Raw genomic sequence first — 22,072 nt, 5'->3', positions numbered from 1 at the left:
AGCATCCACCATAAATTTGCAAAAAAAGCAGAAAATCAAAAGAGCATTGTGTTAATACGCCTTCTTTTAAACCAGTGGCAAAACGGTGTTACACTCGTTCAGCCACTACACGTTTTTACAACGGATTTGACTCTGAAACTTTACAGCAACAGCAAAAGCAAAGCACTTGCTAAATAACTAAGCAACTTTACAATACCAATTGGGTGTTACTGAGGTAGTATATATTTTATGATTTACAATGTTGTAGAAAAATGTATTTAATGTTGTAGTAACTGAGACAAATCAAGTGGAATTCTTTGAAATAGGGACATATGTATTTCCTAATACATCACCCATCACAATAAGGGCAAATTTTAGAAATAAGGACATTATAGCATCCCTGGACACAAATAATGTAAAATCCACTTACAGACGGACACGTCCACGATAGCAACAGCATGGCGTGGTTCATCCCCACTGTCAGAAGCAATAACTTGGAGCGAATACTTGGGGACAAGTGGACTCGGAAAACTTCCAGCTATTCGGATGATCCCAGATGTGAGTTCGATTTCAAATATCCCGTCCGAATTGGAATCGTCCGCGAATCTATGAAAACGGTTTGTGTTTAACTTTATATGAAAACCTTTATTTTTATTGACCAAGTATTGCTCATCCAGCAGTTTTTTTGTAAACAATCGACGTTGTGTGTTTTGCATTTTGTCGCTTTAAAAGAAATTTGTCCTGCAAGTTATGTCATTATCCTGATGAAGGCGTCTTGTATAGGACGTCGAAACGTCGATTGTTTACAAAAAAAACTGCTGGATGAGCAATACTTGGTCATACATTATGCCTGGCAGCAATAGCTTACTTTATTTTTATTGTCTATTTTTTTTTCATAGAACTATTTTTTGTTTACTTTACGTGGAATCAAGGTTTGTTATGGCATATTTACGACAAAACACATCCCTTATATTCAGTGTTGACATAGATTTGGGGGCAAAACAGTGATAGTGCAGGAAACAGAACACTTTCCGGGTAAAATATGTCCAATAGTTCATGCCCAGAATTTTAAACCTTTGTACCAAAAATAGCTTCCACAGCTATTAGCGACCTTATAACTGTGCTATAATGTTATGCAATAAAGTTTTGCCGCATGTTTTAATGAGAGTAGCCTAATTGTTCAATGATTTATAATGAGTTTAAAAAGATTGCATTTACATTGTTTTAGCTGAGAGAATATAAGGTCACAAGGCAAAGATAAATCTTAGGTACTATGACAACCCTGTTTATATTGGTGGTGTTTGCACATAACAGGAAGAGTACGGTATGACTGAAAACCGACAACCAGTAGTTAAAAGGTGTTTTACGCAACAAAACCAAAAAAATTCTGATTGGTCAAGCACCATAACAGATACGAAGCCAAGCAAACGCAAAATTTGTGGCTTTCAAGACCCGTTTCGCTATTCAGGGGGTTCTAATTATCCTCTTGTAAAAGTTTACTACACTCTTATAAACGTGACTGGATGACAGACCACCCACAAAAAAATGCTGGAAAATCCCGACCCTTTTTATAGCCATGTTCATAAACCAACCCAAACACAATAGACTCCTATGCGAGTAATTACTGTAATTAGAAGTTGTAGAAGTGATTTCCGCATTGGAGCGTATTTATATTAATTATATGATACGCCATTGACCAATACTATACATTATTCAAAGGCTGTCAAGTTGAAATCAAAACAGTTTTGTGGAGGCGCCAGTCTTTATCTGGCTGCATAGAGTGACAATGGAATGTCATAAAAACTAAAACAAAACGTAAACATTCACGGTGTAAAGTGCGTAGTGAAGAACTTCGCACTATTACTTATAGAAGTGGTTCTCAACTCGTTTTAGGCCATGAAGCATCAGCCCAATTAAAAGAATGTCGTGGCCTATTTAATTTTCGAGTTTTGGGCAAAGTAAGCATACATAACAAGCATTTTCACCCGAAATGTATTTCTTTAAAACAGAATTTTAGGTAGTGACATAAATTATCGACAGCTAACATTTTGACCATCTTTTAATGCGTAATATGAATCAATCTTCAGTTTATCAACAATTTAGTGGACGTCCTGTGGACCACACAAAAAGTCATCATGGACTACCAGTTAAAGAACCGCTGTATTATTTGCACATCGTCACCTGTATACGACTTCCCCGTTCTTTCCACTGTCGGCATCTGTTGCATGAACCATTCCAACTTGCATTGATGGCTTCTCCGAACTCGACACGTTAATCGACACTAGGTTGAGATCGAATACCGGGTCGTTGTCATTTGTATCCAAAACTGTGAATGAAAGTAATTGTTATTGTTATTGTAATACCCACTACACCTACAATGTTATAAAGATGGATCCCTAAATATGGCAGTGTCTTGCTTTTCTATTCAACGATCACAAAATCCCATTTTGTCACCAATATCATATTCCTATCTTACATTTTTAATTTATCGTTTTTGAAGCATTGGAGAAGTTACAACAGCACATAAAAGACACTTAAAGAAACCGCAATCAAAATGGTATGAAATATATTCAATGATCAAAGGCTTCAACATCATTTTTTCAACACAAGCCGAAATCCCAAGACCAGTGGTTCCCTACGTTTGGTGACAAGTTCTTCACTTAACAATTCAAAACATTTTCATTCCTTCCCAATGGACTACATAGCAGATGCTATACCATACAAAGATCATCTAAAACCGTTTTTTATCCACTTTACAGGTTATATTTCCAGGGCCAATGGATGTGTTTACAAACGACATGTACAAATTAAAGTAAATTCCTCCTATAGGGGACCACTGCCCTAGACAATGTAACACCAAGATGTAAGATACAATCTGAAAAAAAAACACACGACGTACCATTGACGGTGACAGTGACGTAATTCCTGCGTGGCATGTAGGGAGCAGAATCAACTGCCACCACAGTCAATACGTGCACTGGAGAGGTTTCGGCGTCAAGAGGAGCCGCGGTTGTAATGACTCCTGTCACAATGTCAATATTGAACAGCGAGCTGTTGCCATGGATACCGAAGAAGTAACTGACCACTGCGTTGAGGCCTTCATCGGCGTCGGTGGCCCGCACCGTGGTCACATACTGACCTCTGCAAAATTGTTTAAGGTTTTAATGTATGACTGAACAGTGAAACAAAGAGTATTATTTCGGCATGTGAATTAGGTTGTAAAACTGTATTAGGGTATTGTGGTAGAGGACAGCAAAAAACCCCGGCCAAACATCTATTAATTAAAAGTTTTTTTTTAAACAAAAATTCATACGTCACTGGCATATAACGTGAAAAAACCTACTTTTTATCCATATTAACTATTGAACGTTAACAGTATAGTGCTATTTATACAACGACTTTTGTCAACCACCCAAAAATATATACGGCACAAGAAAACAAATTGTATTCTTGTATAGTCAACTTCTACTTACGGTGACAATTCTTCCATTACATTTGCAGAGTAGGAGCTCTCCACAAACTGGGGATCGTTATCATTGAAATCCAGGACGTTCACTTCGACAATAGCCTCCGCGTGACGTACATCTGGCGTCCCCTGGTCGGTTGCAACCAGTTTCAACCGGTATGAGGCGGTTGTCTCCCGGTCTAACCTCCTGCTTGTCCAAAGCTCACCCGTGGGGCCGTTTACGAAAAAGTCGTCGCCCGTGTTACCGTCTAAAACGAAAGAAATATGTAGTACAAATTGCTAAAATAAGGATTGCATAGGCAAAAGGTGGCCTTAACTACACATTGAATTGTATAAACTTAATACAAGGAGTAACCCACCTGCTATGGTGTACACGATTTGGCCGTTGTTTCCCACATCAGCGTCAGTCGCGATAACAGTGTGAACTAGAGCTGGTCCTTCCACAAACTCAGGTATATCCAATGTAATTAGGATAGGCGGATCCACACTGCCATCTAGTGGCTCGAACTTGGGCGAATTGTCATTGACGTCAAGTACCGTCACCTCCACTGTACACCAGTCGTAAAGCGATGGAAATCCTCCATCTTGGACATAGACTGCAGAGTAAATGATGGAACATTGTGTAAATTGCATTTCAATGCTACATGGGGTCCAAGAAGGATTTCTTAAGACGATAAATCCTTGTAAGAAAGTAAATGCTCAAACAAGCGAGTTATAATGATTATATTGTTTGTTTACCTGTGAGAGAGTAGAAAGCCTTTGTTTCACGGTCCAACTTTTCGGTCGTGGTGATGACGCCATTTTCGAAATCGATTGTAAACGGTGAACTGTCGGTGCTAGCCTGAAGCTGATATGTCAACTCTCCGTATACACCTGAAATGGCGGTAACTTCTTTACAAAATTTATGTAGTGTCATTGATACAGTATACGAAACACTACAACCACTGGTGATCTAACAGTGATTATATCTTCTTTGGCAAGGTGAAATATCCATATTTTATGTGTATTATGTGGAAATTGTTTTGTAGGTGGAAAGACTAAAATGCACCATGTTACCTGTATCTTGGTCCAAGGCGGTAACCTTAGCAACGATGACACCGGCGTCTTGCTCCTCCGTTACTTCCGTTTCGTAAATCGAGAACTCGAAGCGAGGTGTGACGTCATTCACATCCATAACGTGGACTTGAATAGCCTGCAAGTATATTTGTATTTATTTTCACTTAGTGTTCATATTAGTTCGTACTTGGCTATTTAAAGCATATTTGTGGTTTTTATAGTGGACTTTTTTAAAGGTTTTATTTAAGTTGTACCAGATATGATGTTTTCTGGTTCCTCGTAGCTTGGTCTGTTGCCGAAATGTTGAGGACATGAAGGGTTGCTCGTTCGTAATCAAGTTGCTTTGTAAGAGTCACAATGCCTGCAAGATATTTTAAAAACATTACGCGTGACCAGATATGTCGGCACAACAAAACTGATTTTACTGTCACACAGTAGTAAATGCTGCTTTAGTAATAAATCTCCTTGCAAATAAAGCTGCGAGGGACTAAGGGTCCTTAATTTAAAACTGCAGTATATACTGAAGTAACCCCTTAAACCAGGGGTGCACAACCTTTTTACTCAGACGGCCGCATCGCAGATCCTTATTTCACCAACGGCCGCCAATTACCGGCTTGTTTTTGTTTTTTAAATTTATTATGTGAAAATAGGGTTTGTATCACATACATAAACCATCTAATGGCGCCCAAAAAGCCCGGATAGTTTAAAACTTAATCCACAGATTAAGCTAAACAATCTGACGACCAGTCTGAGCTATTTATGACGTCATAATCTATATTGTGACGCAAGAGGTGACTGATTGTTTGCACACAATAAGCGTATATAAAGTGTGATGCACAGGGTTACTAGGCTGGTAGCATTCTTTATAGTCTTACAAAATCTATTTGAAGCAGTTTAAAAGTCAAAATATGTAGCAAAAGAGTTTTTTTACGTCACGGCCGCCAGTGCATATATTTTAATAAACATGTGCACGGCCGCACAAAATCCTCTATTCGGCCGCAGGTTGTGCACCCCTGCCTTAAACCAATCACTGTATTCTATTGTTTGACAAAATAAACGCATTTGCAAAATTATCTTAAAAATGGCTCCGTATAAACATGGAAGAAACACACCAGTTGTACTGTCCATATGGAACATCGACAATTCCTCATCAGGGGACAGTCCCTCTCCGTCACTGGTCGCTGACGTCAGACCGTACGTCACTCGACCGTTGACCCCGAAGTCTGGGTCATCAGCAGCAACCCACAGTAGAGGGAAACCGACCGGTTCATCCTCCATCACAAAGGTACTTTCCCGACTGACGAAACTTGGTGCGTTGTCGTTGACGTCAGTAAGTACGACGACAGCAGAGGCAGTGGATGAGCGGGGCGACGCACGTGATCGATCGCTTGCCTGTAGATTAGAACAGAGGCGAACTTATAGTTACCTTATCGCAAAATGTAGCAAGCAGGTCTTCGAATATGGTAGGTTACGAGGGTGTACACAAGACTGCCTAAATCAGCTGATAGTTGGTAAATACTAAATATGCATGGCTCAAAACTGCAAATTTTCGTCTAACGCATTTAATAAACGACGTGTTGTTCATGAATACTGTTTCGAACACTAGTTTCGTAGGACATGAGTATGCCAATTTAATGCTCAGGGAACTTTGTGCAACTCCTCGACCGACCATCAAAAATCAAAAACAGCAATATTCGGTACCGAGTATTCGGGTTCTGGCTCGGCTCGGCCCATACGTTGTGACACTTAATTTTTCAAACATGAACTTTTAAACAAGTCGCGTATAGCACAGTGCTACTCACATTAACGACAACAACATATTCGGTTATCTTTTCGCGGTCCAGCTCGCCGAGCACGGTGAGAGCTCCATTCTCTGCATTGAGCGCAAACGCATCGACCGGAATTTGACTGACGAGCGAGTAGATCACGTGGCCGTCCTCGCCGGAGTCAAGATCGGTGGCCCGGAACCTGTAAACCTGAAAGCAAACCAAAATTAAATTGACGTGGTTTGTTATTTCCCTATAAGACACAGAAGTCTGATTTTCAACGTCAAAGTAAAAGAGCGTGCGTTTCTCGCGTAACATTGCTTTTACTTCGTTTTTTCGAACCTGAAAGCGAAACGAAATTTGTTCAACCTTGTACGCCAATGCCCTATAGGTGACAGAAATCTATTTTTAACGTCGAAGTGAAGAAGTAAAGCAGAGAAAACATGTATGCGTGTTGTTATGTCATCTATTAATGCAATTTGCCTTCTAGGCCGTTGAAAAGCAGTTGCATTGACCCAACATCTTTGTTTTGTTATTATAGGGTACAACATTGCTGTTATCAATCTTCAATGTAATACAATACACATAGTGCACTAAGTGGTCGTTTACCAACAAACTCTCCCATAGGGAGATGACGTTGTCCATATTTGAGCCTGCTGCTATTCCACACATGCGGGGAAAGGGCAAGAGGAAAGTAGAGCGTTACGTAATGTGTTTGGATAAGATGCTAAAATAGAATGGCTATAGCGGCAAGGGGGTGACCTCGACACAATTATCAATAATCAAAGCATAGCAATCACGCAGAAATTCACAAGTCAATACAGCACTACAACCAACATCCTGTAAACACACTGTAAAGCAATTGCAATAGGAAACGGCCAATGACAGACACTGGCTCTAGACCTGTGATTAAAACCACACGTAGGCTCACAAACAACTTACAAGGCTTGGCAAGACCCCGTAGCCAATCAGAGGCCGTGAAATTGACGCACAACGCCCAATTAAGCCGCGCTAAACGCGAAAAAAGGTGCCTATTAACTAGCTGACATACCTCAATGCCAGAAGGCGTATTCTCAGCAACGCTGAACACCGCTCTGCCGACTTTGAACGTGGGAGTGTGGTCGTTGGCATCCCGCACGTTGATTTGGGCCAGCAGAGTGCTCACTGTACCGTCCGGGTTCCGCCTCTCGACCTGGGAGCAAATGCGCGCTATAAGCGAGGTCAGAAATTACACGGCGTGGCCTTTTAGCTGACAGAACTAACTGTGGTGTACCGAGAAAAGGTCGCAAACTGTGCACGGCTTTAATTTCTCATGTGGCTTTTTTTTCTTTCTTCAACGCTCACTTGTTTTGGACAAGGCGTAAAAGATAACTAAATGTACATTAGGACGTAGTGAATCTTTCCATATTTTTGAAATCTCCTTGTCATTAATTTATGACTGCAGGAAATTTAAAAGTGAAAATAAATTTGTTTTACAGGACAAATGCATTTCGCTTTTATAACCATCATCACTTTCAGACACTGGTGACTGATGTAGTATTTTCACTTTTCCCTGTCAATTTCCTGTACATTGGGACAATGGAAATGATTACCAAAATCGTTTTCTTTGGTCGCGGGCGTGTCAAGAATCACAATGGATATGGTATTGTTTGTGGCCATTTAACATTGCATAAAAACACTTACCGTCAAAGAGTACTGTGGACGCTTTTCGAAGTTCAGTCTTCTCAGAAGGGTAACATCACCCGAAGTGGGATCAACATGAAAAGCACCGTCTTCATTTCCACTATCAATCCTGTAGGTGGCAGTAAAGAGCGTAGAGCGGCGTCTCCTTGCCTCGGGCGAAGCGAAACTGCACAAAGCAACAGCAAAAGTTTTTATCGCCGGTCGGTTGGTTTGTTTACTAACATTGTCCGTGTTAATCTGTACGGCTGTCAGTCTGAAGGCAAGCGCTTCAAACAGTAAACGATGGCTTACTTTGACCAGGTCGGTCAAGTGGCGATTGCACTTACAAATATTCGCTGTCTAGCCCAAGCATGCAATATGAAGAAGAAACCACGCGCAGCCGGCACTAAGCCTAAATATAAAGCTAAGCGGTCAATAAAGCGCTCGATGTAAATCCGCTTTAAAAAAAAATTAGATCCGGGCAGACATCGATTTGCAAGGCGGGGCTCGACTGACCAAAACTATATCTTTTGTAGAAGAAAGGCACGAAATTGAAACCTTTTAGTATAAGCTGACCGTGAGTAAATTTCGTACCTGCCCAGTATGTCACCCGGTCTTGCGACTTCTTGAGGCTGAAACACGAAGGCGTTGACGTCAAATTGAGCAGGGTTTTCCCCGTCTTCGTGGACTCGCACCTGCAATGTGTTACAATCGTTCATTCATAAAACTCATCAAAAAGAGTATAGTGTAATCATGTAGTGTATTAAAGACTGGGTCATGTCGTTGCTTCGGTATTGTATAAGATATTCTAGTGTGGCTCAGTACACAGCTGAGGCAACATACAAGTCTCATGTATTCTAATATTTGCACAGCGCTACGGAATGTTTATGTACAAACCTGTAGAGGAACAACTGACGACCTCCGTGGCGAACCGTGGTCCTCGGCTTTTACTTCTAGCGAATGAACTCCAAGGCTGTTCTGGAAGTCAAAAGAAAGTTTATAACAAAAACATACAAACACGCTAAATGTTGCTCATTGTTATAAGATAGCTGCATTATAAAATGAGTTGGTTGGGCAAAACTGCTTTTGTCGGTAACTGTTGTGAGATGAATGCCAAAACTGCATGGTTACTGTTATTAGATAACTGTATTGAATAAAAAAGCGGCAGCATTTACCCAAAGATATTACCGGCATTACTGTGTAGCGCTTAGTAAGTTAACATTTTAATTGGGGCATAAGTGGCATTACTTGAACAAGATAGCAAGTTGTCAAACCGTATGTCCTTACTAAAGGAAACATAGGTCAATTGCAAGAGTTACGCAACACGAACTTCTCTATTGTTGCATAGCGACTGTCCAACGGTTTGTCTATGTTAAATTCTTACCTGGGTAAACCCTGACTTGACGGTGACCGAGCCGGAATTTGCGTCAACGTCAAACAAAGACTGGTCAGTGACGAATGAGTATGTCAACCTAGCGTTGTCGGTGCCATCGGCGTCCCCGGCCTTAGAGTCGGCGACCCAAGTTCCTGCAAGTAAATCTGGGATAAGAAGTCGTCTTTTAATTGATCATTCACGTCGCATTAAGCTGCATTGTTTAGACATGCGAAGAACTCGAAATACCAACATCGATCGCCAAATTGGGATTCATTAAACCGGAAACCGTTCCGCAAATGGGTGTGGAAAGTGTTTGAAGCTACAGCTTGTGTTTGTCAAACAACTGTTAAAACGTAAAAATGCTTTCTCACGCTGAGGTATATACTTTACTGCGCTGTGAAAACCAAGGTGGTGTTTGTGTACTTGCCCAAAGCATTAATTGACACAACAAGATTTTGCTGATCTAAAATGATTACTACTTAATGCAGTTTCAAAACGCTTCGGGTAAACATAAAAAAGCAGCGGTGTCCTTATGAAAACGTGTATTGAAGTACATGATTTTGAAGCTTTAAAGTGGCTTGCAGGAGAATGGCCTAAGTACCCGCCTACAGACATGTACATAGCAGCAAAAGTCGCCAAGCCTAGTAATTAGTTAAGATACCTGCGCCTGCGAGACGTGACACAACGGTCAGTTGTCCTCCCGGGATAAAGAACGTAGGCGCGTTGTCGTTGACGTCATTAACTGTGACGTATACCGTGGTGGTGGCCAAGTGCTCGCCGTCGCTGGCTTCAACAACGAAAGTGTAAGATTGAGTTTCTTCGAAGTCGAGCCCGAAAGTTGTATAAATCACCCCTGTGATAGAGAACAAAGAAATTAGATGTGACAGAGGATTTTAATCGGGTTTAACCTTAAGAAATGAAATTAACTTCCGTTGGGGGTTTATACAAGTAAGCAAAATTTTTATACGGGATTTTTGTGTTGAAAAAACAGGGTATAAAGTTATCTACGAAATCTGCCTTGAAGTAATGGCTAGCAAAAAAGCTTGAGAAGCTCCTATAGGGAAGCGGTATTTCTTTCCGAATAAAAACGCTATTTTGAGTACTCATTTAAAAGAAAACTCATTTAAAAGAAAATCGGGATGAAATACATGGGGACTAACTGAGATCTGTAACCTATTAGTACATATGGGTAAACAGGTAAGTTATAACCCAACATATTCCGCAGTAAACCATTCATACAACTTACACTGTTTCCTACTGAACTAATAACACAAAATCGAAGTTTATGGCTTTCGCAAAACGTTAACAAGTCGCCTGGACTTCCAGACGCGGTCGCATCAACGAATTTGCGACGGCACCAGGACTGACGATGCAGGTCCCATGGGGTAACAGGCGATTGCGTGAGTAACTCATAACATCAAAGCACCCGGTATTAATAGCAGCGTGTACTAGCGTCATCTGAGCAACAAGTTAAGGGGGTGGCGTGAGTCCCTGACGCTTGCGGGTGTCGCAGGACGCGTTGAAAGATTGAATGCGGTTTACAAGAATGAATGTAATCCTACAGTTGGAATTTGAATGGCCACGAAGGTGTACTATAGTTAAATATGTGTAATGTGATATTGAACTTAGCTACGTTTCAGTCTAAAAACGGTTTCCTTAGAGATGTTGAAATGACATGTGATGTACCAAATAGTGCTAAGTTTATTTAATTTCAAAGCGGAAACGAGCCATATTTTTCGCTACAATTTATAAAAGTGCCTACGACCCGCTGTGAATCAGGCTGACCTTACTGACCACAGCAAACCACTTAAAATGTTTCATCCTATTTCGGTCCCATGTGGTTTGTTCAGTAGTTTTGCCAAAGCAACATGCAGACAAATGACTCTTCCACATCAAAGACTAGTGATTCGCCGGACGCGGTTTGTCCTCTCCAAGCCCCTTGTTGACGCAGCACAACATGTGTGTGTGGGTGATGTTTTTCAACGCAATTAGGACAACACATTTGTCCCTATAGTGCAGTGGTTCTCAACCTTATACTGATCGAGTACCACCTGACGACTTATTCTAAACCCTGTTTGAATGCGTATACCAAGAGGTATTCTTGACTACACTAACAAATTTATGACCACCTAAACCACCTAAACCCTGTTTGAATGCGTATACCAAGAGGTATTCTTGACTACACTAACAAATTTATGAAACCCGCAAGGGTTTTGTACAAAACCTGGTCTGATCAGTTGGTCAGTTGAGCTGCAATTCTTAATGTGACTTGACTTAGATATAGCAATAAGCTATCGCGTACCACCTGAAAATCCCTAGTACCACTTTTGAGGAAACTGCTATAGTGACTAATTTGACCAGCAAAAGCATGGAGCTCTGTGGCTTGATCTTAGTTTTTAAATTCATTGCACCGCGTCAAACAGCAGGATATTTTCTCATTGACTAAGCGCAAACCCACGTTGGTTTGACATTGAAACTGGATAATTAGGAACTAGAAACTGCCGGTTGTGGTGTCGCGTTCTCACAACGTGGTTAAGTGCTTGCTTGTCTCGTTTAAGAAAAGTCGCCCAGGTAAATGGTACATAGGAAGCAGACGAGAAAATTGGCATGTCGATTGTATTCGTCTTTGTTACTGCGTAGGTTTCGGTTTTGACTTTAAAACTAACCACGCCCTTGTCGTCTCATAGCCAAACCCGAATGTGGTTAATTTTTTACAGTAAGAAAATCACCTTAAAAAGATTTATTTCTGCAAACTGAAATTCACAAACAATACATTGAGGAATACATTGATATGCTAGTGGCTTGGATAGCTTACGATAAGTTAACAAACCTGAGCTACTGTCAATGTAGAAACGAGTGTTGGGGACAGATAGTGAAAACGAAATCTTCGCTTCTCCATTCCCATCCAGATCTTTGGCCACAACCTCGCCAACGCGTTCATCTGCAAAAAAACACAATAAAAATCAATTTACTTGCGTTCACCAAACTCGTGTGTCGATTAAACGAGACACTTTAAAGACGCACCCTAACCAGCTGTAAGGTATTTTAAGCTTTAAAAGTGAGTTAAGTTGGATTCTGACTTTAGGATAACTCACCAGGCGGCCCGTTTTCGGTGACTTGAAAGTTGTAGACCGTCTGACCAAAACGTGGCGGGTTGTCGTTGACGTCATCGATCAGCACGTTCAAAGTCAACGACGTCACGCAAAATTCGGCCATGTCAGCGAGCGGTGACGAAGGAAATCCCTGTGCGTGAACCTGGTGAATGACAGATGAGATAAGTTGAAGGGAAAATGTAGGATAGGTTTTAATGTAAAGACCGCAATGGCAAGAGGTGCGGTAATAATTTACAAACAAAATCAAAACAAGCGTTTCTATAATAGATCAAAACCACCAACAGAAGGGCTTTAACAGACGATCACTGTTTAACTTTATTTAACTATAAAACAGAAAAACCAATGAACAAAAGAATCCTTGGTTAAATCAGAATCAGCCAGTTATACACATTTCGCCTGTTCTTTATTTAAATAGAATCAATAGGTTCCATGGTTTTATTCACACAGAACCAAATCACCGTCCATCAGTTTTATTGTTTCATGAAAAGGTTTGTCCTGACTTATTATATCATACAAAATATGTTTTTTTATAACTGCCACCATAAAATGCAGCAGAACATTAAACACTAATCTTATCCTGTTTTCAATGAATTTGAGGCCTTCGCAAATGTATTAATGATAAACAAAACCGGAAAACGTTTTTAGATGTGAAAAACGCGACAATGTTCTCAACACGTTTGATCCCATTAACCTCACCCTTCGGTAATATCCATACAAAGTACAAAGTCACGCGCAAGACTTCCTAATCCGTACCACCGGGAAGCAACATAAAGGCCTAGCTTATAAACTTTTAAAAATCTCTCACATACCCAACAGATTGCCTGACAAAAGTAGTTACTTAACGCATACCATATAAGTATTCATATCCTTTTCAGTAACATTGCTTTATTCGAGAGCCGTGTTATTGCCGTAGCGACGTATACAAGGTCGGAGGATTGGAAATTGTGAATTACACGTGTGTGTGAGAGAGAGTAGGCACTGAAGCTCTTTGTCGATTTGATTTCGCGACAACGATGGGAAAATTGTGTAGGACTGTAATCCGATCGGAGAATATTGGATTTTTATTGGGTGGTCGAAAACTGACTGCGCTTGTCAAATGACGTTAATGCGCATGGTAGTGAAAGTGCATTACATTTTTAGGAAAGGCCGTTACTGATAAACAATCATTATCAAATGACAAGCTATTGATTAAAACACATCGCACAAAAAAGTCTTTAAAACATGTACAAAAGTATTCCAAAAGTTTCTTAAATAGTCGTTGATAAATAGAGACTATTTTTGGACTGCCAGTCAAAAATTTGTAAAACATTTTGTGTGTTTATTTTACCTGCTGTAAGTAGGTTGATTTGGTCTCGTAATCCAAGCCTTGCCGTAAGTACAAAGACCCGTTCGGGTAAATGGCGAAGGGAACGGCATCAGGCGAACTGACCAAGGAGTAAATCACTCTCGCTGATGTGTTGGCGGTGTTTGCTTGCACAGAAGTGAACCTACAGAAACAAAACATGCAATATATCAAATATTTTAATATCCCAAGCAGAGAAAACGTGTAAGAAATGACTTATCTTGTGAAACAATCAAATACAACTACAGATTTCAGGCTTTACTTTGGTATTTTTAGCAGGCACATACAATCAGAGTCGTAAGTTGGGCCAGGTTCCGGCGGGCGTTTACAAAAATCTGCTTTAGAGGATGACGTTACAACGATAGGTAGTATTTATTACATAATTTCCCTTTAAATATAATTTTTGGGCCTAAATCGCATTTTTAAAAAAACAATCGGGTTTAGAATGGGTTTAAGGCTTGAGCTTTCAGGAATGAGCCTGCTTGCAACACTGCTTAAGAATACCTAGCATACAGGTAATCCAATACTGGGGTTTGCCAAACCCGAACAAACCCAGGACATGGAAAACTAGAAGAGTGGCTTTCTGATATACTTCCATTTTATATATTCTATACGATATTTACCAATTTACTATACACATCATTTGATCTACACATATGATTGTTTTTGTAAACAAAAACTAATGGGTCCCCACACGCATGTTTGTGCGGATTTACGGTAAACAAATGTTGCGGTGATTTTTACATTCTTAAGGACAAATTTTTAGAAAGCATTAACCCAACAATAAAAAAAATTGTTCGTATTCTTTTTGCACTATTATTGTCATGTAATTACAAAAACATTAAAAAAACGTAACAAAGACTTAAATCTAATCTCTTGCTTTGACCCAGATATAGTCCTCCAAGGTCGGGCAATTTTTTTTTAGAAAGCTGTAACAGTTGTGTTACAGACACTTTAAATTAAAAAGTGTATACATAACAAATTGTTTTTCATTTAACTTTGTTTCGCAAAACGAGTACCATTGACCTGTAGTAACCTCTCAGGGTGCACACGCCAAACGACTGTTTGACCTTTTGACACCGTTTTCAATAGCACGCCGTCATTCGTGTTCAACAATACTGTTAAGCCTAATTTATACATGCCTTGAGTATTGACTCCTAAATTGATTGTTAAAAAAACGCTACGTTATGAAGAAAGTTCTGAGCTGTGTTTGTAATACCGACTAGTTGACCTTAAGTAACCCGTGATCATGCGGCGGCCAACCTGACAGCGAGCATTTAAAAAAACATTTATTTGGCAAAAAAGTCAAGTTAATTTTTTCATCTTAACTTTTATTAACAAAGTTTTTCTTGACATATACAAAACCGAAGCACGGTTATTAGGCTTAAATCACGTCATAGGTGTAAAACCTTCGACAAAACTAAAAATGTGAGTGATAACTTAATAAAACGACATAGCATTGCTGTGCAAAACAGCTGATTTCTAATCACTGAAACGATGTCTCGTAAAACGTCTGTCCGACGTCAAGCTGAGCCCTCCCGCTATCGTAAACCAGTGAGTTACTCTCTTGGTACTTCTGCCTACAGTGTCTTTCTTGACCAAACGAGCGTTAGACACATTTACGTTTCGGGGGCCTGTGGGTGAATCTCTGGGTCATACGGGGTTAAAATTCACATGGACCATCTTTAGACCAATATCTGTAATGTGTGTAAAATTGAAAAAGTTTGAACCATTCTTTCTTGACCAAAACGTGGGAACAAATCCGCGCTAAAAATTTCACGTTTTGGGGGGCTGTGGGTGAACCGAGGGATCAAACGGGGTCAAAATTAACATGGACCATCTTTAGACCAATATCTGTAATGTGTGTAAATTTGAAAAAGTTTGAACCATTCTTTCTTGACCAAAACGTGGGAACAAATCTGCGTTAGAAAGAAAAAAAGAAAAAAGAAAAAAAGAAAAAAAGAAAAAAAAAAAAAAAAATATAGACAAAAACAATATGTGTCCCCTTCAGGGAAGGGGACCCATAACAAGCACAAATGATGTAGACTTACACTAAGGACGTCGCGAAATCTTCTTGTAGACGAGTCGCGCTTTGGGAAGTGGAAAACACAGGACAGTTGACATTAGGACGACGTGCGACGACCAGAAGCTCGAATGATGATGTCAGCGACAATACACCCAAGTCGTAGGCCTCGATCAAAACTCTGAAGCATTTAAAGTCAGAGTTAGGTGACAAATAAGCTGCAGACAGTACACACTGTTGCAACCTATAAGGTCTACGCTAGCTCATAGGGCCAATGTCTTGTCATCAGCTGCATTAATGAGACCTTATACAGTGTGCACAATTTTGATACAAATACAATAGATCGATACTCTTATGGAGATAACTAAGCACTCAAACTCAATTATTCAGCAACGGGTTTTGTCGACTGTTTTATATGTTATCTTCAGGTATGGTTGCTGAAAATTCATAAACCCATTTTTGTTAAACATTGATCATGAATTCCGAAAGTTTAAAACACATTCTCACCTGTACTCGGCATTTTGTTGAGGCATGTTCCTTGAAAGTATCAACCGGCCTGTTTCTTCATCGATCGAAAACATTCGAGACGAGGTCCTGTATCTCACCTGCAATTAATAACAATAAATTAAAATTTAGGCATTTTCGCTAGAAGAGACAAATAATGTTAAACACAGAATAATTGTACATAGGAGGCCATTTTTTATTTCAGATTCACGTTTTGTAAACTGAAGGCCCACAATCTGCCACCACACGCGTAGAAACCGGGTATCATATATACCGGTGACTAAGGGTCAAAGGGCTTCCGATTAAGTGCTTGGCGAACACACAGATCAACGTACGAGCATACATGACTTCAGAGGCGTACACAACACCGCGAGCAAATGGCAAGGTCCCTGGCCCATCATCTGTTAAGCCGCGTTTGATACGGTCGTTCGAACTGTTTGCTCCACATACAGGGTACTGCGATCACCGTTGAAGGTGTTTGCGCCAAGGCAGTATAACGGGCTGTAATTACACGACGTGTATTGATGTGTGAAGGGGCGAGATTAACGAGGCCTTGGCAATAAACGGGAATGATTAACTGCGTACTGTTTTTAGACAAGCGAGGCTAAATTAGTATCCGACCAAAACCGAATGTATAACGAAAATAAATTACATATCTTTTGTCGAAAATGGACAAAACGATAGTGCTTTGCAAAAACTATGTGCGATGGTCGTTATGAAAAGATTCTTTGGATTTCTGTGGATAAATATTCTACATGTTTATTCTTAAAAAAGGACATGCTTAAAGCTTGAAAACGCAAAATTTCGGCCAAATCGCAACAAATTGTTCGGGCGAACGCACTCTTAGTAAAATTCACTTATTCGTCCAAAGTAATTTATGAAATCGAAGCTTCGGTACATTAGTGCGGCCAACAGATTGCGCGACTTTGAAATTTGGTTAAAGTTCTCTTCATAAAATTGTTCGCAAGAAGGCAAAAGTCGTAAATAACAGTCTTACTGTACGACAGACTCGCCCTATGCAAATACTCCACATTGATAAGGCTACAGTAAACAGAGTGGGCGAATAGCAAGTGAAGTGAAATGCAAATATTATTTAGGCTAAGATTAACGCAGCGACATGATTAGACTTAGTCAAAAAGTACCAAAAATATTACGGGAGAGTCTAATAGGCAGGAAGTTAAGAAGTTTTTGTAAGGGCCACAATTTGTCATTGACAATTAAGCTTTGTTATGTTGTCAATGGCAAATTGTATTTGCAAGGCTTTGTTATGTACTGTCACCTTCCTATAACACGAGTTTTGGTAAAGTTAGACTCAAAACTGCCTACAATTCGATCAAGAACCAATTACTCCACAGGCAATTTAGTGTAACATAGACTGAAACATGTCGTATTCAGACTCACAGACAGTACGTACCGTTCCATTCTCGGCGTCGTCGGTGTCCACAGCCCGTATAACCCTTACAGTGGACCCCTGTGCTAATGTGTAAGGCAGAGTCACTGCGGTGAGAGATTGAGCGTCGAATTTTGGTGCGTTGTCGTTAACGTCCCGTATGTTGACCTCCACTGTGCTGAACCCGTAAATCGGGGGCGTCCCCGCAGCTGCAACCACCTGGAAATATGTTGCATGAAGGTATTGTAATGTATATCGTGCAGATATTTTTATCGAGCTTTGGAGATCAATAGCAATTGCTCTTTTGAAGAAGATTGTCCTGTGTCTATGAGATTACAAAAAGAAGACCCACCTGGAAGCGAGAGGAAGACAAAATCTCTCGATCTGCATCAGAAGAAACGTTCAAGTGTCCTGTACTAGGATCCACAGTAAACCAGGTGGTAAATGGCGGATCTCTCCGAATTGAATAAGCCACACTCTCTCCACCTAGCAGGGACAAAAGGGCAAATAAAGAAGCAACTGTCAAACATACTGCATTTAATACATCAGCTGTTGCTGGCATAGTATCAACTTTATAAAGCTCTTTCTGGCAATTGTATTTTGAAAAATACGAATGCAAGAAGAGCCCTATAAAGACGCTGCATTTAAAATCATATTTCTGTAAACTGACAAAGTGATATTTTAGACTTTTAAAGTAAAAAAAAAATTGGTCTATTCGTCAAAAAACGTGATAAAAAATCCTGACAAAGTGAACTGAAAAGTGATGGGAATTATTGCAGAAAACTTATTTTAGTATATTATGTTATTTTCTCAACGTTACCCTAAATGAGCACTTTTGTGTGAATGCAATCATTTTCCCTTGGGGCAATTTGCCTAAAATAGCCGCACGGGGTCAGGTGTTGGATTTCGTGTTATCGGACAATAAAGGCAAATGTTCTCCACGAAATGGCCCCATAACTGCTCTCCACTTAAATTTGTTATCGCGTTGAAATGACAACAGGCCGAAAATTGGCACAATATAGTCTGTGCTGTTGTTTGCACGAGATATAAACAGATAAGCCCGATTCCCGCACTGTCCACATTGTTTGCAGGCGTGAATCAGAAAGTCGATGTTCCGATTTGTTTGTTTGATTTAGACAGAGGTAATTGGCGGCCCGCAAAGGTTACGCTTAATGCATGTATGCAGTTACATCATATATTTTCATAAGTGCGATTATTGGAATTTAAATTTTTGAGGATTTTTGTTCAGTGATTTTTGGAAAGCGTTATAAAGGGAATACTATTTGAAAACAACTTAAAAAAATCTGAAATTTGAGTTGTTTACAGCTTTGGACCCCCTTGAGCATAAATAGCTTTGCAAAATTTGCACCAATAAACAGTAATCGAACAATGCTAAATAAATAACCGGATCTATAATGTGATAATTACAGACTTGTGGATTAATTTGCATGCTAAATGTAACAATACGAATACTTGTTTTCAGGGTTGTAGTTGGCCCGAAGCCGAAAGTAAAAGCCCGAAACGTGCCCAAAAGTTAGAGTTACCAACTTTGGTTATAATGCAAATGTGACGTACGTAAATTCAGGTCAAATCAAGTCCAATTTATTCAAACCAAGGTCCGACCCCAAAACGGCCCGACTTATAACTTCATGATGCACATACCTTCCATAGAAGCAGAAATCCGACCAATTGTTGCAGATTCCATCAATCCTTCAGTTATTTCGATGCTGTACAACGACGAGGTGAAGGTTGGTCCACCGGTCGACCCGCCGTCAATAACACTTATGCTAACTGTAGCGTTTTCTTCTGCGCCCACCGATCCTCCGTCGACGGCGCCGACTTCAAGCCGATGAACTGAACCGACACCGATACTGTGTAGCGGTTTGGCGACAGAAAGTTGACCTGAAAGACACGACGTATGATTTTGTTGTATATAGCATGTAAAACAAAACCTGACAAGAACATAAAAACTCTGGATCATGGTGAAAATGGCTGTTCTTTTAATCTCGTACAATGCAACTTACAAAGGCAATTATGTTTTAATGTAATAGAAATATGTGCTGTATGCACACATAAAAAATGAGCCAGTCTGTAATTTTTACTCGTTTTTAAGCATTTAAACTGCGGAAAAATGCAAACCAACCTGTCAAAGCGTTCAGTTCAAACAGGTCATCTTCATTGCCAGTCATCACATTAAAAGTGACCCGGCCGAACCCGGAGCCTTCAGGGTCATCCCGGTCAGTGGCGGTCAGCAAGGTGACCGGTGTTCCCACTTCGGCGATACTACGATCCACGTTAACGTCGTACGTCACTGGGTGAAAGACTGGACTGTGGTCGTTGACGTCACTGACGGTGACGTGCACTCTGGAACGGTCCCATTGTCCACCCTAGAGTTTAACATAGGATATATTGTTAAGTAAATTGCAGATAGTGTGCACTGTTTCAAACTGTATGTAATAAAGGGCTAAAATTTAGACCCGAGCCCGGCACATAACCGAAAGTACAAGCACGAAACAGGATCCTAGCCTGATTGTATACAAAAAAAAAACAAGGCCTAAATCAAGGAAACGGGGTATTAAAAATGCGGCAAAATTAATGCCGAGTGCAAAGGCTCGCATCAAACCCTTTTTATTGAAACTCAAGCCCAAACCTGACCAAAAACATGGCCCGACTCACGACTCTGTTATGAGGTCTCACCTTTGCAGCTGGTGGACAACCAGTATATTACATAAACCAAAGGAAATTTTTGTCCTGATAATTGAAAAAAAAACATTTATGCCCAATTTGCGTTGAGTAAGTCTTGTACCTGTTCAGTTGCTTGAACTTCAAACGTGTATTCATCTCTCTGCTCTCTATCTAACCCGGAGGCCAAGCAGATCCACCCACTGTCTTCACGCACCTCGAAAGGACTTCCGACATCGCTATCTCCTCCAATCACGAGCGAGTACGTAATCGATGGGGAACTGCTGCTTGATGAATCAGGATCAAGAGCACGGACCTGATAAATGATGGATCTTTAAGTGTTATTGCCAATAAACCTGTTAAAGTAGCATAATACAACTTGGAACCCCTAATTTTTTGACGGTAATAACTGACAATACATCGGTTCCGTTTTCAAATTATACTTTTCAAAGAACCTACATCGGGTCGTAAGACGTCAAGACGCCAGTTTGGACCACAAAACCGAAGAGAAACCGTCCCGCGTGCTGCTAAAAAGTTCAATACCCCTAATTTCCATCTAATCTGTGTTTTTCAGTTTGAAATCACAGTATATGTTCCACAAGCCAAATGCATCAGACAGATCGGAATCACAGAGCAATTTGACATGCGTGCAAAGTATTAAAACCCGGCGACGCCTGGAAATAACCTGGCGAAGCACGACATTCGCAAAACAACACGACAGTACCGGAATCTACTCCGCGATGTCTCCAGTTACAAGCAAACAACTTTGACTCACGAATCACTGAGTAAAGCAATTTTTCGGATTTACGTGATATGAACAGCTGCAGTCAAAAGAGTCGTTTATTTTACGGCCTCATTGTTGCACTGTGCGTAGGTGGACATTGAGTGATTTTAATGATGTAATGTTTCTTGTGACTGGGTCAGCCACAGAGTTGTAAGCGGCCTAAAAGTGGGACCCAAAACCAGCCCGAACTTAAACACATGCCTAAATCTCGGCCCGAAAGACGTAATCCGAATCAGACCTAAAAGGTGGCGAAAATTATGCCAAGTGTAATGTCAGGCTGGAATGAAGTCAGTTTTATCAGAACTTAACCCGAACCCGGCACAAAACCGAATCCGACCTGAAAAGCCCGGTTCGACTTAACAAATCTGACCTGACAAGCGTTGATTTCGCGTGCTGACCCTTAATTCGTGTCTGAGACATTCGCGGCCACTTCGCCGGGTAAATGTATTGCTTGCTCCGACAATTACTACGTCGGGTTTCCGAATTGCGACGGGAGCTCAAAAGTCGGCAGTGGTCTGGAAACTCTTATGCAGTCAGGCTTCTCGACTTATCACATATATACTATGTAAGAACTAAAACGGCAATATAGTGACAATCCAAAAAATGAAAGATAATAATGTTTTCAAAATATCAACAACATTAAACGCTTTGTCAGTTTAACTCCTTTTAATACTTTATTAGTGAACAGTAGTACTGTAAGGTTCCTATAAAAATTTAGTAGTTCCACTCACGTTTCAGCTGATGAGAAAATGTCAGAAATGTCGCGTCACTGTGTAATGCAGATGCTATAAATTCCTGACCTTCGCCATTCATTAGTTCAATGTCATTTGTGCGTTTGTGAATGTGTGGTGGGCGCATTACGACAGAGAATTTTATGACAAGGCCGGCAATCGGAGACATCACTAAAAGCTTCGAAATCGGCTTATAGAG

At 40.4% G+C, this 22,072-nt stretch overlaps 1 protein-coding gene across 1 annotated transcript in view; it reads right to left on the bottom strand.

The window, feature by feature from the left end:
- The window catches only part of LOC145237491 (protocadherin-16-like), a 53,441-nt gene that overhangs the window by 12,315 nt on the left and 19,054 nt on the right, over positions 1-22,072 (bottom strand). The window contains exons 8-33 of the mRNA XM_080100370.1: positions 20,483-20,674; positions 19,820-20,063; positions 19,339-19,578; positions 18,029-18,162; positions 17,701-17,895; positions 16,290-16,387; positions 15,811-15,963; positions 13,745-13,904; positions 12,400-12,559; positions 12,135-12,245; positions 9,966-10,157; positions 9,314-9,456; positions 8,827-8,907; positions 8,524-8,624; positions 7,951-8,116; positions 7,319-7,459; positions 6,304-6,477; positions 5,614-5,893; positions 4,756-4,862; positions 4,502-4,637; positions 4,184-4,318; positions 3,805-4,041; positions 3,453-3,693; positions 2,879-3,120; positions 2,161-2,305; positions 410-585 (exon numbers count right to left, since the gene is read on the bottom strand). Coding sequence (XP_079956496.1) covers positions 410-585; positions 2,161-2,305; positions 2,879-3,120; positions 3,453-3,693; positions 3,805-4,041; positions 4,184-4,318; positions 4,502-4,637; positions 4,756-4,862; positions 5,614-5,893; positions 6,304-6,477; positions 7,319-7,459; positions 7,951-8,116; positions 8,524-8,624; positions 8,827-8,907; positions 9,314-9,456; positions 9,966-10,157; positions 12,135-12,245; positions 12,400-12,559; positions 13,745-13,904; positions 15,811-15,963; positions 16,290-16,387; positions 17,701-17,895; positions 18,029-18,162; positions 19,339-19,578; positions 19,820-20,063; positions 20,483-20,674 — 4,384 coding nt within the window. The remainder of the gene's footprint in view (positions 1-409; positions 586-2,160; positions 2,306-2,878; positions 3,121-3,452; positions 3,694-3,804; positions 4,042-4,183; positions 4,319-4,501; positions 4,638-4,755; positions 4,863-5,613; positions 5,894-6,303; positions 6,478-7,318; positions 7,460-7,950; positions 8,117-8,523; positions 8,625-8,826; positions 8,908-9,313; positions 9,457-9,965; positions 10,158-12,134; positions 12,246-12,399; positions 12,560-13,744; positions 13,905-15,810; positions 15,964-16,289; positions 16,388-17,700; positions 17,896-18,028; positions 18,163-19,338; positions 19,579-19,819; positions 20,064-20,482; positions 20,675-22,072) is intronic.

This window comes from Phallusia mammillata, chromosome 7 (genome assembly GCF_965637545.1).
Source record: "Phallusia mammillata chromosome 7, kaPhaMamm4.hap1.1, whole genome shotgun sequence".
In the NCBI taxonomy this organism is placed as follows: domain Eukaryota; kingdom Metazoa; phylum Chordata; class Ascidiacea; order Phlebobranchia; family Ascidiidae; genus Phallusia; species Phallusia mammillata.
Note: the sequence above shows the minus strand (reverse complement) of the source record. Positions and strands in the feature narration are given on the sequence as shown.